Here is an 18475-nt window from a genome sequence, read left to right on the forward strand (position 1 = left end):
GGTTTCGCAATTGGTTTCAAAGACATTAAAAAAAACACTATGTCCTTTAAATATTTTCTGAAAACAATGAGTTGGAGTTTCCCATTTGAGCCAATGTACGGGGTAAAGGCAAACTAATTTTTGTTATGTTGCAACTAAACTTACAGAAAAATAATACATATTTTCAAAAATTCTGACAACTTTTCGCATGAAGGTGAATTATTTTTTTGCTAGTTTTCAAAAAAAACAAATCAGGTACTGCATTTTAAAAAAATATTTCCATATATATATATATTGCATAAGCATATATAATACCTTCTTTCGGGGATAGAATATAAATTCTAATAGTTCCATAGCTTCATATCTCCGTAAGTTTTCCTCTGATTTTTTTCAAATTTGTAAAAAAAATTAAGCAAGCGTTTACCTATAGAAAAATGCACTAAGAAACAAATCTAATTTTTTAGAAAATAAGTCATTTAAATGTGCTTAAAGTGGCACTTTTTCCAAGTTGTCCTTACTACATTCTTTCAGTTAAAGCTCTATACCTCCATAAGTTTTCCTTAGATTTTCTTCAAATTTTTACAACAAATTAAGAAAGCGTTCAGCTTAAAAAACCAGAAAAAAACATGTATATGGTCTTCGAAGAATATAAGCGCAATTAACATATCAACAATCCCCAAGAAGCAAGTTCTTGTCAAAGATTGTAGGCCGTCAAAAACATAAACGCACACACAAAGTCAAACTCCAAAGTAAATACGAGTATATGAGGCAATAAAGGCGAGAATATAATGTCTTCCTCAACGTGTCTCCCAACAAGTAAACACACACACATACACAGGTACACACTGATTCATACACCCACACTAAGAACCTATGAAGGCTGATATAATCCTTTCATTTCTGTTTACGCTCCTCGGTTACGGTTCGCCTGCCCTTTCACTTTCTAGGTATGTCATTGGCAACTATTATGTGGCATAAAGTCTTGCATGAGGTTGTTTTCTATGAGAAATACATACAGAATACTTCTTTAGTGGCAATTACCACAGAAATTGTATGCGGCTGACGAGTTTAACAGCGCTAAGGTAGTAGAAGTGTCGTCGAAGTGGCTGTAGCTGTAGCTGTTATGGTTAAGTAATTGGTGTTGTAAATGGCGTGTTGCATTATTCAACTTTCGCAAATGCTAGGAAAATTTCAACTGTCTTTAAATATGTAGTATACCGCTATCGTTCAAAAAGTTTTTCTATGCATGTGTACACATTTGCATTAAAAATATTTAAAAGTTTATATCCTCAATAAACACGCGTATGTATATGTATAATTGTATGATTTTCAAAGTAATGTCATTTGCTTTTTTTCATATATTTCCAGTTACCACAATCGGATTTAGATGGATTAGATCCAAATTTTAAACGTTTTCGAGTGGAAAATGGTGACTCGTTGGCAGAAAAAGATGAGGTGCGTATACGTAACATTCATTTTAAAGTAAAGCAATCAGACATATGTATGTACGAATGTACATTAGGGTGGGTAATTTTTTTCGACATCGCTCCGGATAGATTCGGAATCTATATAACATTCTAAGAAGAAAGTCTATTAAAGCATGGTTCTAAAGTGAATTTGGAGCCCCAAATTTAATTTGTACGAAATTTTCATATAATTGAGTATTATGAATATTATTTTTCTTTTTAATAAAATAAAGTAAAAGCTTGTTACTTGTGTATTATTCGCCATGAAGAATTTTGATATTGATACCTGCTCCTTATTTTTCGAATTTTTATTCAAAGAATCACGAGATGGCGCTACAAAACAAATTGCATGAAATTTTTCAATAGTGTATTATATTACAAAAAATATTCTCAATTGCAACTCCTTTGTTTTTCTTAATTTATTTTACAAGTCATAATATATTTAGGTTAGCTTTGGCAGCCGCGCACATAGAGACAACGAGGCCACTTAGACCACGCAATGGCTCCGTTGTGAGCCGCGGGGGCTGGGCTACATTTCCCTCTCCATATTGAACCCTCCTGAGCATTTGACAAAGCGTAAAAGGTTGTTGATAACTAAAGAGTATAGATTACTATATTCGTTAAGGAGCACTTCTGGCTGGAGCTGGACATGTGCAAAAAAGGTGTTGAATTGTTTCCAACTCCTCCTCTTTTCTGCAGCTACGACAGAAATCATGCATGTAAACGCTTAATCTCCTTGCATGATTTCCTATGAAACAATGTTGTGTTAAGGCCCCTATTAAGGTCCTAATTTAAAGTCTACTCAATTTTATAATAGTCTAGGACAGACGTAGATTTAACCTTGGCCATGTTTGCCTAGCAATTTCACAGGCATTGACACTAATATATCTTTGATTTACAGAACTGATTAGTGCGTCCTTAATGAGAAGCTTTCAAGCTGCGAGAGGTACCCCCATAAAATTATTTATGTTTGGTATACAGATATCTTCTCTTGCAAGTTAGTCAGCCCTGCAGTTCCCTGGTATATCTATGTGCCCTTGAACCCAGCATAACATGATGGGATAATGTTTGGCCATATCATTAAGAGCTTGGCGACAACACAAGACACTCCTTGATGTTATTTGGAATGCACCCAGGGGCCGTAGGGCAGCTTGGCGGTCTGATAAAATGCAGATATCTGTTGATGATATTCTGTTTATCTCTAACCATTTTAAGGCTTCATGAATAGCGTTTATTTTCGCTTGAAAAACACGACAGTGCTCCGGTAGTTTAAAGGATTCACTGATAGAAAGCTCTTCGCATTATAACCTTGATCCTACACCGGTGTCCATTTCAAATCCGTCCGTGTAGATCTTAACGGGTGTATAATTATAATTATCTAGTTTCTCTAAGTCCAATTTCTCTCCTTTCTATCACCCTAGCCTGAACTAACTCCCTATTTTCGTCTTTCCCTTCTTTTAAAATTTGTGGGGCTCGTAATTGGCTTTAGAGCCATGTTCTAACGGACTTTTTTTAGAACCTTATGTAGAATCCGTATCTGCTAGACACGGTGTCGAAAAAAACCCCGCCTTAATTATCTTATGTATGTACTCCGCGAAATTTAATTAATCTTGTTTTGCATTCAGAAAAAGCATGACAAATGTGAGTAATATAAAATTAATATTGAATTCGTGCTTAAGTTTTATTTACCACTTAAAAATCCCGTTTGGTATCGAAACGACGACATTTTGAAACACTGAAAAGGAAATTTTAAGCCATTCTTCCATAATGACATTACGTAGCTCTTCAATCGTATGAAACTTACGCCATCCAGCATATACTCGACGAGAGAAGTTACCTTACATTTTCTCGATTGGATTTGAGTCAGGAGCTATTGAAGGCCGCTCTTATGCTTGACTTTTTTTACCCTGAGACTAACTTGTAGTTACCATGGATGTGTTTCGTGGAAAGATGTAGTAAATGGAATAGAAGAGCATGACATTTACTATTGTGTCGATATTTTCTCCACAGATCTTAAAAATTTAAGGTGGTGTCACGCAAACTTCTAACTTCTAGTGAGGTGTAACGCATGCTTGGCAGCATTATCTTGCTGAAATATGGCCTTAGTGTCTGGCAGCTCCTCCATAAAGTTAATCAAGGCTTCGTGTAACACATTTTTGTAACCTTTTTAGTGCTTACGTCTGGAAATTGTGCATATGGGTATCTTGTTGTCGTAACTGAAGCCAACCCAAAGCATTCGAAGGAGGTTCTCTCTTCAAAAATTTTGCTTGGTAAATAACACTCAAAATCCTTCAAATTATGCTTTTTATTTTTTATTCGGATTTTTGAAGCCGAAATTTCATAATCATTCGAAAATATCACATTTCACCACTCATTGCTCCACGACATAGGTTGTTTTGCAGATTATGATCTGAAACATTTGTCTGGTTCCGAACTGCGCTTTCATGGAGTCCCCAGTTAGAGAGGAGCCAACTTTTATGGTCAATCAAAGCGGGAATAGTCGTAAATGTTTTCAATAATAAAACTCTCGAGAACGATTAGTGCAATACCAACATCTGTAAAACAACCAACCCTATTACTTGAGTGAGTGGTAGCCACGATGTACAGAATGCAGAAGTGTGACCAACAATACACCATTAATCGTCTCTCACCGGGGTTATGGCAACAGTTTGTTTACAAAAAAACTGAGACCGTGAAAAAATCAAAGGATTTTCTATTTATGTTACTTCATTGCCATATAACAATGACTGATTGGGCGAGAGTGCGAATACGTGTGAAATGACGGGCAGAATTGTGCTGACGTATGCCCGGTGACGTGAGAGTGCCCTCGGGACCTGAGAGTACTAATTACAGGTGTCCATCTGTGGGAACGTCTTTAGATTCTTAAGGAGTTACGGATAGTCAGAGACCCGAAAAAATGATGATTTTAATAATTTTATTTTGCTAGTCAATTGCTTTATTTTACAAAAATAAAAACGTAGCATTAATACTTTAGCAAAATTTCGCAAAAACAAAGTTATCGCTTCTTGTGTGGAGCCCGCTTCTCCAGAAGTTCGTTGCAGTGATCATCACAAGTCCTTGGAGATTCATCTAAAATCAATCGTACAAGAGAAATTAGTCTTATTAATAAATAATATTGTGCCTGATCGAAACTTTTTTTCAAAATTAACAATATGGTGGCCTCAGGAAATATTTTTCAGATTTTCGAGAAAAAAAACGACAATTAATTGTTTAAAAAATATCGAAATTTAAAAAAAAAATCTCTCGATCAGGCACGAGTTTTTCAAAAGCAGAATAAATTTTATTGAAATCTATATATATATAAGGAAATGCTCGCCATGACTGATACGGACATCCGGCACATCATATCTGGTGACGAGACTTGGGTATGACGTCGAAACAGCCCAACAATCATCGGAATGGCGCTCCCCGGAGGAGCCGAAACCCAAAACACCACGCCAAAGTCGCTCAAAAATTAAGGTTATGCTGACTGTTTTTTTCGATTACGATGGTGTGGTGCACTCGGAGTTCCTTCCGCAAGGTCTTCCTTCCGATCGGTTAACGCTGAATATTATTTAGACGTTTTAAAGCGTTTGCGCGAGAACATTCGTCTTAAAAGGAAGGAATTGTGGGACAACAAGTCATGGTTCTTGCATCACGATAATACACCAGCTCACACATCACGTCTTGTTCGCGATTATTTGAACAAAAATAATGTTAATATCGTTCCGCAAGCACCGTATTCGCCTGATATGGCTCCATGTGACTTTTTCCTGTTTCCCAAGCTCAAGTTGCTGCTCCGTGGAAAACATTTTGAGACAATTGAAGTCATAAAAGAGAATTCGAAGAAGGAGCTGAAAATCAGTCTCGTTCATATTTGAGCAGAATATATATGATTGGGTGTTTGGCCGAGCTCCTTCTCCTATTTGTGGCGTGCGTCTTGATGTTGTTCCCCAAATGAAGGGACCTACATTCTCAAGCCCACTCCGAAAGGCAGATATTTTTATGAGGAGCTTTTTCATGGCAGAAATGCACTCGGAGGGTTTGCCATTGCCTACCGAGGGGCGACCGCTATTAGAAAAATGTTTTTCTTAATTTTGGTGTTTCACCGCGATTCGAACCAACGTTCTCTCCATGAATTCCACTTTTAAGTTACAGTTACAGGGATCAACAGTTCAAAAAACATAGTTTTGAGAAATTTGTTAATTGTTGAATAACTCGAAAAGTATTTGTCGGATTCACTTCAAGTTTTCACACAATATTTTTTAGACATTGTGCTTTAAGAAAATTCAAAAACAAATAGATTTTTTTGAAAATTCTGACTACCCCTAACCCCTTAAAAAATCGAACAAGTCTGAGAAGGACTAATTACCCCAACTATCTTCCCCTATTCCTCAAATCCTCTCTCTAGGCAGTTAGTAGAATGAACAATAATGCTTGAGTGCTCAAAAAATTTTGGTCATCTACAATTTCATTTCATTATAATTAAGTTCTAAATATGTTGGCCAAATTTTCGTTTGCTTTATTGATTTCGCTAGCTTAGTTTTGGTTTTCCTTGTTTTGCTTTACTTTCAAAGCTTCTATAGCCAAATGGTGGCTTTGATCATCAGAATTATTAGCAACAAAATAATGAAATACTGGGATTCTGTCAAACATAATGTTATTATTAGCAGTTAATTGATTTTTCTAAAGTACTTTACCTTCACCTTAAATTGACGATTATCGCAGGTGAATGGCAAAACCGATTTAAACAGATCTGAAGCGGAGCGAGAAATTAAAATGTCAAAGCCCAATAAAGTGCTGTCAAATTTAACTTTTCGTTTGTTGAGACGGTGAAACGCTAGAGCGCCTCAAGCAAAACTGCTATTTGGACATCTTTCACACATTTCAATACATTTCAATTCATTTGTGACAGTTGCAGAAGTAAAATGAGTGTGAAAGCAACGCAAAATAATTAAAATATTCGAAGCTTACTTTATGTTTTTTTTTTCCATACCAATACGTTTTGGCTTTGTGGATATGCATATGTGCGTACTGAAGTACATATCTGTCTACTATGTTTTTATTTGTTTCCAGTAAACATTTTTTTTAATTTTCTTTATTGAATCTTTCTGGTGTAAGAAACTAATAATAGGTTTACAAATCATATGTGCTAGACTATTATGTTTCCTTGTCCATGATAAAAACTAATTATTTCTTCAATGAGATATATAAATATGTACATTTTTATATGATTAAATCGGACGTGAATGTAATGGAAGTGAATAAGTGGAGGGAGCTGGAAAGGACAGGCCCAGTCTCCGATTCCTCGTAGCTGGGAGCCGGAAGGGCCTAGCTTCCAGTTTTCCTTAAAGCCTCAGTTGTCCTTTATGACAATTGTGCGCGAATTTTTTTTTTTTTATGGAATTGGATGAAGGGAGCAAGAAAGGTCCAGTGTCTAGTCTCCCTTAAAACTGCTCTCTCATGACGATGAGACCATACTAAAAGCCGGAATGGCCAAGATTCCATTGCCTTCGTGGACGGGCCCTCGTGCGAGATAGAGCCGATTTGAAGATGTACTTTTCTCAATCGTGTGTGAAGTAAATTTAGAAGTAGATTTAGGGCTAGTTTATTGGGAACATCTCATAGCTTTTGTAGGTATTTTTTGCTCAACCTTACTATTTAATCAGCTACACGAAGAATGTTATTGCTCTTTATATACCATAAAGCTCTCCTAATTATCCGCAAGGCTTTTGATTGCACTATCTGAAGTTGTTCGATATTTAAAGGCGCAGCAGCTCCCACATTTCTATACCACATTTCCATACCATATTGGTTTTAGCATGGAGTCGAAAATAATTCAGTTTTTGCTTTTCTCTCATAATTTCCATTTGAAAGATAATATTAACCATCTGTTCTAAAGAAAAGAACGTCTCATGAAAAGAAACAATCTGTGTATAGAATCAATATTTTCACCTCCTGTTTTAATGTACATATGTTTGTATCCCTTTTAGGAATGTTTTTTAGGGTTCCGGTCTCAATATTATGAATTACTTCAATCGATTCATACTGGTTGCCTTTCATCGTCAAACGTATTTCAAGGATTAGATAATAATCAAAGGGTGCTAAATCAAATGCATGCTGTGAATGGTTCAGTGAGTTTTTTTTTCCTTTTTGTCAAAATTTCACTCCCAATTTTTGCTTAAAAGGCTCTAAAAACTGATTTTAAAGGAGAGTTATTGTTGGCTGAGGAATCTTCAATTAAATTTCTATGATTTTCACACACGACTTGTTTGGCTAATAAAGGGTTTTCCAATAATAAGTGTTATTTTGAATAGCCTGCTATTTCGGTAGATGCCATTTTTTAAGCTGTCATTTTTTGATGAGTAGAAACTACGCCATTAATATAAATGGAACGATACATGCTTAAACAACGCATTAAAATGATTATTAAAATTCATTATAAAAATGGTGAAAATTTGGCAGAGACGGATCGTAAAACTCGAACATTTTTGGGTCATCGTGAAGTGCCTTGTCGGACTGCAATACAGAAATTGGTGAAAATTTTCGAGCTGCTGGGACAAGTTAGTGATGTGAAGAATAAAACCCGTGCACGTCGCTCAAGAACAGCCGAAAATATTGCTGTTGTAACCGAAAGTATTGAAGAAACCCCAGGTATGTCCATTCCTCGTCGCTCTTTGGAATTAGGCATTCCACATACGTCATTACACCGTATTTTGCATAAAGATTTGGGTCTTAAGGCTTATAAAGTCCAGTTAACACAAGAACTCAAACCGGTCGATCATCAACAACGTCGTGTCTTTGCTGATTGGGTCGTTGAAATACATGAAAATGATCCGGAATTCCATCGAAAAATTATCTTGAGTGATGAGGCCCATTCCCACCCCGGTTCTTCGACAACAAGCAAAATTGTCGGATCTAGGGCTCAGAAAATGCAAGAGTTATTGTTCAAAGCCTCTACCTTAAATGTGTGACTATTTGGTGCGGTTTATGGTCCGGCGGAGTCATTGGATCTTACTTTTTCGAAAATGAAGCTGGAACAACAGTTATGGTGAATGGATTACTTTTTCGAAAATGAAGCTGCACCAACAGTTAAGGTGAATGGACTATATAAAGATGATTAACGATTTTTATGGCCGGAATTGGATGGTATTGATCTGGACAACGTTTATTTTCAACAAGACGGCGCTACGTGCCACACAAGCAACGAAACCATTGATCGTTTAAGTGAATAACACCTCTTATTGGAAAACCCTTTTGATCGTGCCTTACGGAGTCCGCTAAGCCCCGGTGTATTTATAATAACGGCTGTATTGCGACAACTCCGGATGAATGTGCTGGTGCATTATCGTGTTGAAACAGCACCTTCTTTTTCGGCAAATGCGGCCGTGTCTCCTTCAATTATTTATGAAAGTGGTCCAATAACTCACTGTAGTATTGTCTAGTGATCGTTGTACCTTTTTCTAAAAAATCCATGAGTATGACGCCTTTCGCATCCCAAGAAATCGTCGCCATTACCTTTCCAGCCGATGGGAATGTTTTTTCGCCTTCTTTGGAGCAGATCAACCGGAAGAAATCCATTGTTTTGATTGTTGCTTAGCTTCTGATGTACAGTGATGAATCCAGATTCCATCAACGGTGACAACTCAATGCAAAAACTCCTTCTTATCTCGCTTAAATTGCTCCAAATACTGATTCGAAGTTAACAACCGCATCCGCATTTTGATGTCCACCGTGAGCAATCGCGGCACCCATCCAGCCGACAATTTTTTCATCGCCTACTTATCATGTAAAATATTAAATGCCATTCTAGTCGACGCACCTATGGCCTCTGTTACTTCTCGCCCTTTCGTTCACCGATCAGAGAGAATCATGTCGTGGACATTTTGAATGATTTCCTCGGTAACCACGTCTGCCGGGCGTTCTAATCGCTCAACAAAAACGGATGTTCGCCCACGTTTAAATTCGTAGAACTAATATCTAACTGTGGTCATAGATGGCGAAGCGTCCCCATAGACAGCATTCAACATTGCTTTTATCGCCTCGCATTTTTCCCATCCTAAAACAAAAAGCGAATTACCGAACGATACTGCTCATTTCATTCTCAGGGAAAATCACGAAACACGCGTTACTCGAATAGCTGCCAAATACAAACTAACCTATCAATCAGTCTGAAATTTGTTTTGTCGTCGTTTGATAGATGGATAGATGGAACGCCCTCTGACAAAAACACGGGTACTTATTGAACTGCCCTCGTATGATGCACGTAATAACAATAAAATAAAATAATAATACTTTAATTTTAAATACTATATTATTTCAATCAAACTTATTTTAAAAAATATGACTCTCATATAATTGAGATTTCGAGTAACTTTATTTTGAATTCATGGAAATTCTTGGTCCGAATCAATGATGTACCAAGCTGCGAATATCAGGGTAGAAGAATCGTCGAATTTATCAATGAAGCAACTGTTACCTATGCGGATTCAGGTTTTTTTCAACGCAAAATAAAATTACGGGGGGAAAAAATATAATAACTAACAACATTCTCTAGTCCGCCGATAAGCCAAAAGAGAGTGAGCAACACAATAACAAATCTTCAAAAACGGAAATCTGAACATACAATTTTTATACCAGCGCACTTGTGCCCAAGGCATATAAGCATATAGTATTTGAGATAGGTATATAGCATACATATAATTATATATCAAAATATTCAGAATGATGAGTGCATGTGCCTGTCCATGTGTACGATATATAAACTAGCAAAATTGGTCCATGACCTGCTATACAAGGGTAATATTCAAAAATGTAAAAAAAAAATTATGTAAAATTACTTAAATTTGGTGCAAATGATGAACACAAAAAAAAAAATAAATCAGTGAAACAAAAGTTTTGGAAACTAGGTGATAAATGCCTGTATCTCGAGAGCAATTTATTAAACTCCCCCAAACTTGATACACTGCATTTGGATCCAACATAAATATTATTAAGATGAGACAAAACTATGCCCAATTTTAATATTTTAATCAAGACTTAATTTTCATCCATCTACCTGACGCTACAATTTATATCTCCCATTACTTATGAGTTTGTTTTGCTTAAAAAGTTAACAGCCCGCACAAATTAAATTTTACGAATTAAATGGAACCAGCATCGTCCAAACACCCAAAGTCGGTGCAAGCGCTAATTATATATTTATATATTTAATTAAATGTGGGCTGGTTTACAAGATTCGATTCGGCTCAAATTTTGCTTCCCTTCTCTTATTGAATTGCATCCTCGTTTCCGTTTATCCCACTTAGCTGAGTTTGGTACAGAGGAAACTAACAAATAAATTACATTTTTAAAACCAATGTCACTAAAAAAAATAATTGGTAAAAATTAATTTCATGATTTTTGAACATATCTTGGCTTATAAATACGCCTTTTTTGCAACTCATGTGCAAGAAAACCTTCCATTGACGGTTAGCATCAAAACACAAAAACCCTGTGACAATCGAAGAGTTGTGTGTAAAGTTGTTAGCGCTCATATATATTTTGTGACTATATTTCAAAATATTATATTACTTACTAAGAGATTTTTTATAAGTTTGCCGAAATAGAATTAGCTCTGAGCAGTTTGCTGTCCAAGTCCAGTTTGTATTTTATATTACGTATTTTCATTATTTGTGTCTAATCTTCGTAACTGTTATCTCTTGTGTAGTTATGACACATAAAATTCATTTGACAATGAAAGAAATTTCATAACTACGAATACAAAAGAACATTATGGGTGGTTTAATAAATGCAAATAATACCAATATTTCATAACAGCAGTGTACATATGTACATATACAATCATGGTAATAACTACATATGTTGTGGGCATACTGGATTAGGAGGAAATGAAAAAAATTAAAATGCAATATTTTAAAATAGAGTAAGAACAAATCGCTCTCTAGCCTAACATCAAGTATTTGGAGAGATGTTATGGGCCGTAATGTTGTAGTAATTTTACTTCACAGTAATAATTCAGAGTTAGTTATAATAATCTATGCGAATTATTGCTGTAAATTGTATATTTTCTATTAAAAAAATCGCTTGGATTCTTATATTTTCCTTTTTTTTTTTGAGGACCTTCTTTCAGAATACAAACATGGTTATGTAAATAGCACATTTAGACTTTGAAGGCAAAGAGTTGAATATAATTTAAATAATTATTTTTATCGGGGAAAAAGCAACATAAAAAATAAAAAACTTATTTACTTCCACTTTAAAAGAAAAACATGGTCAGAAGGAATTTCAGTTATGATTTAATTTACGAGAATGTTGATAACTCACGAAACCTCCTGGACACATAAATAGCACATGCTAAAAAATTTCATATAAAAGCAAAAATAGTAAACAAATCAGATAGTTAAGTAATCATATTGTTTTACCAGATTAGTATTTTGTACTATATCCACCGTTTTTGGTTACTTCTTCAAACCGTCGCTCCATGCTCCATGATCCAAGCTTGTGGCATCTTTCCTTTGGAATCGAGTACCAAGCCTCCTCAACTACGGCCCACAAATCATCAAAATTTTTAAAACTTTTGTTAGCGATTTTGACCTTAACGTCATTCCACAAATTTTCTATTGGATTGAGATCAGCGCTCTGCGCCGGCCAATCCAATACATTAATTTTTTCTCTTCTGAGCCATTGCTTCACTGTCTTTGCAGTATGCTTTGAATCATTAACCTGCATAAATGTCCATTTAATGGCATAAACTCAAACACAAATGGCTCCATTTTATTCTGGAGTATATACAGATACTTAAATCTATCCATTTTACCAACCACGCGATCAATCGGCACAACACCATGACAGGAAAAAGCTCCCCAAACCATGATGCTTCCGCCGCCTTGTTTAATATTGCTGTAAATTGTATATTTAATCGCCTTTTTTGGGAACCTTAGATTTAGCGGTTGATTTTTTGAACGACGTTTTCCCATATGGTCCCATGTTATTTATTTTGGTTTCGTCGGTCCAAAGTACGTGTTTCCAAAACTGAATAGATTTCTCTTTGTGGGCTTTTGCAAAGGCAAGTCGGTGTTTGATATGTCTTTTTGAGAGGAGTGGTTTTTTTCTGCTTATGCGGCCCAACAGCTCGGTTTCGTTAAGTCGCCCTCCTACAAGCTTTTTGGACACCTGTACACCAAATTCTTGTTTTATTTCAAGCATTATTTGCGGTGCCGACTTAAAGGGATCTGCTTTGCGCTTGCGTATTATAGCTCTATCCACATTAACATCAGTTTTTCGAGGTTTTGGTTTTCTTTCCGTTTTTTTGCTGAGATAGGATGAATCTTTCTTAACTAAATTAAGACCATTATAAACCATTTTCCGAGAGCACATCATCATTTCAGCAATTTCTGCATAGCTTTCTCCGTTTTGACTCATACAGTATATACATAAGAGCTCTTTTCTCCGGCGTGCAATGTTTTCCATGTCCCATTTTTAGTAATTACTTTAAAATTTTATTTAAGAAACCAAAAATTATACTCAAAATCGCTGAAACAATACTAAAGTTCTACTCTCCGCTGCACAAGTTAAAATGTGCTATTTTTGTGTCCACTTCAAAACAGCAATAAGCATAAATAAAATAGAACGCAAAAAATTTCATCGAAAAAAAAAACGGTAAATTCCTCGCATAAATGTAAGCTTAATAACGGTAATAAATGTAAATAAACAAATTTATTTGATCAAAGAAGAGTTCGTACTAAAAACTTAACTTAACGTACAAGGGTCACATTTATCTATCCATGGCTGTATATATCTGTTGCTCATATTTGTAAGCTACAATCTATTCTCCATACATTTTCATTTAAGTGATATTCAGAAACTGAGTGTGCGGGACCCTCTTTCAAACCAATAAGCGTTGTCCTGAATAACAGTAATACAAGAAGGACGGGTACTACCCTGATAAGGTATTAAATCATCTTCGCTAATTTACATGGTACATCTGAATGTTTTCATAAAAATAGAGAATCCTATAGGTTGAGGCCGCTTCCGAATGGTAAATAAATAGTTAGTTTTAATTAAACGCTTTTTTATGGCGGACATTTCAATAATTTTGATGTTTCTTATCAAAATAAATATCCCAAGCTACGGCAGTTGGCTCCTAATAAAATTTTTTTTAGTCATACAATTTTATAATATTTATAAGAGAAAAGACCTTTATTTATAATTTAATCCACCTGAAGTAATTTTTTAAATACACGAGATCGGCTTTGTACGATTTATTTCCTCTTTTGTTTGCCTTAATACTGGCACGGTTGTATGTGCTAAACCGATAGGTGAATTAAACCATCTAAAAGTGGGCACATCTGATATATCAACTATCAGACATTTTTATACTTTTGAGTCTTCATGAGCACGAAGTTTTTATATAATACAAAATTTTCTATGAGGCATGAGCCTTAAATTCAGAGTTCTAAATGCAAGCTCCATTTCATTATGTGCTATTCTGAAAACCTTAGCCCCAGTACGATATACGAAGGACTCATAAAGTCCTTTGGAGTCCCCGCCATTCAATTTCCAAACTCGCAGCTGTGTTTAGTGGTCACTGGACGATCGGCACCTATGCGGAAAAGCTAGGTTTACCATTTAACCCCCATTGCAGAAGCTGTGGGGATCTTTTAGAGAAGGAGACTGTTGAACATTTTCTCTGTAAATTAACGGGTTTATCAGCTAGACGACTAAGATCACCAGGTGCTGCTTTCTTCGACGTGCGACAGTGCGCCAACCTAAATCCCATCAATCTGCGTCATTATATTTATCAACAGCTCTGGCTGGCGGTAGATATCTGACTGTTGGAGATCTCATAATGGTATCAAAATGGCTCTTCAGTGCTACTTGAGGAGTGCCAGACTGGCGGTCTTTCAGTATTGCATAACTCCTAGATGCACCCTTTTTCACATCATCTTTAACATTTATCAAGTAGACAGCTGTAAAATTGTATAAGACAGAACAACCAGTTAAAATTATTGAAACTTATGATGAAAATGTTCATTCTTTAAGAACAACTTATCGCGAAATTCGTGACTTTTTTGAAGGAAATAATCATCCGAATGAGTCGACAATTCAAAGGTTGGTGAAAAAATTGCAAGAAACTGGTTTTGTCGAGGATAAATAAGGACTGACAGTTATATAGTAGACCGGCGCACACATCCCTGAAAAGTTTTAAGGGCAAGCTTGTGCTCCCAATAAGGGGTCGCACAGTTTTATGACGTATCTGAGCAGATAAGGGTTTATTATAATACATTTTTTTGTGGGTAGAAATACTATTGATATTCTTTGCCAAATTCCGATAGGTCTGTCTACGAAAACCTAAAAAGGAGGAACATAATTGTTGAAACAAAATTTACAATCGAAATTTTCTGCTCCCAATTATTTAATAAATCTAATGAGAGCCATTTTTTGCATTGGTATTTCGATAGTTTTGTTTGGAAAAGCATTTTCCTCCATTAAACCAGTTCTTCTGGAGAACCTGAAGTAAAATAATATTTGGCCTTAAGCCCCTATTCGCTGAATACACTAATTGATGGTACGCCAAAATTTCCGCACCAAGCTCTTTCATTTTTGAATGAGTATTATGGCGGCCGCCGTAGCTGAATGAGTTAGTGCTTGCCTATTATTAGGATGTACGCAGGTTAGAATCTCTGTGCAGAAACACCAAATGATGGAAAAAGTTTTTTCTAATTGCAGTCGCCCATCGACGGGTAATGGCAAATCGTCGAGTGTAAGTATTTTGGCCAAGAAAAGGCTCTTAAAAAAAACCATTTGCCGTTCGGAGTCAGCTTAAAACTGTAGGTCCCTCCACAAATCCGAAGTTACTAACAATGGTGGATATTTATGTATAATGGCTTTATTAACTTTTTTCAGTGAATGGTCGAACAGTGTGAGCCAAAATTTTAGAACAAAGCAAGCAAACCATTTTTCCATTGTTTTTAAGCACCAATATTCATAGAAAAAAATTTAAGTATTGCGAAACAACTTTGAAAATATTCTAATACTAATAACTTTGAACCAAATAAAACAAACTGTAAATTTCTTTATTTTAACAGTAGTGACTTATCATAAAAAGTGACTTATCAAGCTAAAGTCTCAAATTTGTGGGAAAATAGTGTAGAATACAATGCAATACAAATTTTACCTTAATCGTAAAAGCATTAAAAAACTAAAAAACTAAATAAATAATTAGCGTGCAAGCTTTTGTCAAAAAAAAAACATTCCTCGAGATAATATAGAAAAATGTTGGAAAGTGAGTTATGCTATTTTTAAGCAACCAAAAGGTATATTCTACTCCGAAAATTGAGCTTGAGCAAGAGCTCACCCTTCGTGCATAAGATTGAATGAAATTTTTCGCACGCACAAATATTTACTTAGAATCTTGAGGCAACATTTGTGTGGAAAAATAATTACGATGTTTTTTTAATATGCTAGGTTCATATTTTTGTCAGTTGCGATATTTGCCTTATGTTAACAATGTGTCTACAAATGAAAGAAAGAATTACAAAAAAGCTTCAATTCATATCCCATCTCCTTGAAGAGTATTTATTTCAATACCACGAACAATAATACGCAGTTACATTCTAATATATGTGTATAAATATACCTGTATGTAAAGAAATCTGTCATAATCCAACCACGAGTGCTGCCAATGGTAACACAATAATTCATGTAACAGGCATTGAGATTTTATCACACAAGTTCATGCTTAATACTCGTAGAAATTCACAATTTTATATTTTTCAGAGTATTTATTTTTGTATTTTTGGAATATGTATACTTTTCGTAGCTCACAAATCAATTTTAATCTCTGCATTCTTATTTGCAACGAATTCATGGCATTTCGTTTTTTTTTTTTTGGATACGAAAAAATAGGCAACACTCCAGGGGAAAAAGCAAAGAATGCTATTGCACGATGCCCGGTTATTTCGTTTTTAAACATACACTGGCATAACAATAAACAAAGCATAAGTTGAGAGATTGAAATATATTTTTATATATATTAAAATGTACAACATTTAATTGCTCAATTCGGTAATATTTGGTAATAAATAATTCGTGTATATTTAAGTAAATTTAATTTAAGTTGACCGCCGTAGCCGAATGGACTGATGCGTGACTACCATTAGGAATTCAGAGAGAACGTAGGTTCGAATCTCGGTGAAACACCAACATTAATATAAGATTTTTTCTAATAGCGGTCGCCCCTCGGAGGATGGTTCCATATGTAGAAGTCCACGCAAGTGGGGAAAGTTACTGATCGCCATTCACTTGGGAGTGGCCAGGACGATTCTTCTGCATATAGTTAAAGCAGCTCACAATGTCCGGGATTAGCCCACGTATCCTCTGGGTAGCTTCCAAACACCCGTTCGGGATTGAGCTAACGTGAGAAGGCGAAACATTCCAGGATAGCTGGTTGTGCGTTGGGTTTGGGTCCCACCACTTAAAAATCGCCTACAATGAAAAGATTAAAAAAGCCTTGGATGAGACTTCCCTATACTGATGACGACCCCTGCAAACGAAGTAAGGATTACGATTTGAGGGCAAGCACCTGGAATGTCCGGTCCCTTAATGGGAAAGGTGCCACTGCCCGGCTGGTTGATGTCCTCGTGAGAGTAAACACTAACACTGACAACACTACTATTCAAGAGATGCGATGGACGGGACAAGGCAAGAAAAGCGTAGGACCTTGTGACATCTACTACAGCTGCCATATAAAGGAGCGCAAATTCCCTGTTGTGGGAGAGAGACTTCGTCGCCAAGTACTGTCGTTCACTCCGGTGGACGAGCGCCTCGCAACAATCCGCATCAAAGCCCGTTTTTTTAACATATCGCTAATTTGCGCCCACACCCCGACAGAAGAGAAGGACGATGCAACCAAAGATTCCTTCTATGACCGCTTGGAACGTTCCTATGAGCGCTGCCTCCGCCACGACATAAAAATCGTGCTTGGCGACTTCAACGCCAGGGTGGGCAAGGAGGGAAAATTTGATCCCACAGTCGGAAAAATTAGCCTGCAGAACGAAACATCCGGTACCGGACAGAGGCTGATCGACTTCGCCGGGGCTCGAAACATGGTAGTCTGCAGCACCAGATTCCAGCACAAGAAGATGCACCAAGCCACCTGGATGTGTCCTGATCGAAAAACACGAAACCAGATCGATCATGTTGTTATAGATGGAAGACACGATTTTAGTGTATTAGATGTACGTACGATCCGAGGACCCAACATCGACTCGGATCACTACCTTCTTGCAGCCAAACTGCGCACACGCCTCTGTGCAGCAAAAACGTACAACTACTTACGCAAAGAATGTTCAACATCGAAAAGCTGCAATCACAACAGACAGCCAGAAGATTCGCCACTCGACTCTCGCTCCTGCTCTCAAAGAGTACTGTCCAACAAACCGGCATGCACGAACAATGGAGCAACATTTCTCCGGCGAGCCTGAAAAAACAGTTGGTACGACGAGAAATGTCATGCTGCCGCAGAAAGAAAGGATGCCACCTATAGGGCCACACTGCGATCGGGCGCAACGCGAGCCATGTGGGATCGCTACAGAGAGCTAAAACAGGAAGAGAGACGTATTATCCGAAAGAAGAAAGGAGAGGCCGAAGTACGTGAGTGGGAGGAGATTGAGATGCTGGCCAATAGGAACAACGCCCGAAAATTCTACCAGAAAGTTCGGCGGCTTACAGAAGGTTTTAAGACCGCGGCGTTGTCCTGTAAGAACAAAGACGGTGATCTGGTGACTGACGTACAGAGCAATCTTAAATTATGGAGGGAACACTTCTCGAACCTGTTAAACAGTGACAGCTGCGCATGTCACAGAGAATGTGAAGATCCCGATACCCCAATCGTCGACGACGGAATTGTCGTTCTCCTACCCGATCATGATGAGGTGAGTATAGCGACAACGCGGCTAAAGAACAACAAAGCCGCAGGCGCCGACGGACTGCCGGCTGAGCTATTCAACCATGGCGGCGAGGAGCTG

The 18475-nt window shown here is 36.8% G+C and overlaps 1 protein-coding gene across 4 annotated transcripts in view; it reads left to right on the forward strand.

The window, feature by feature from the left end:
* The window catches only part of LOC129238613 (GTPase-activating Rap/Ran-GAP domain-like protein 3), a 265804-nt gene that overhangs the window by 168033 nt on the left and 79296 nt on the right, over positions 1-18475 (forward strand). For all 4 annotated transcript variants that reach the window (XM_054873691.1, XM_054873689.1, XM_054873688.1 and 1 more), the window contains one exon: positions 1348-1434. In XM_054873691.1, the coding sequence (XP_054729666.1) occupies positions 1348-1434 (87 nt within the window). The remainder of the gene's footprint in view (positions 1-1347; positions 1435-18475) is intronic.

This window comes from Anastrepha obliqua, chromosome 2 (genome assembly GCF_027943255.1).
Source record: "Anastrepha obliqua isolate idAnaObli1 chromosome 2, idAnaObli1_1.0, whole genome shotgun sequence".
Taxonomy (NCBI): domain Eukaryota; kingdom Metazoa; phylum Arthropoda; class Insecta; order Diptera; family Tephritidae; genus Anastrepha; species Anastrepha obliqua.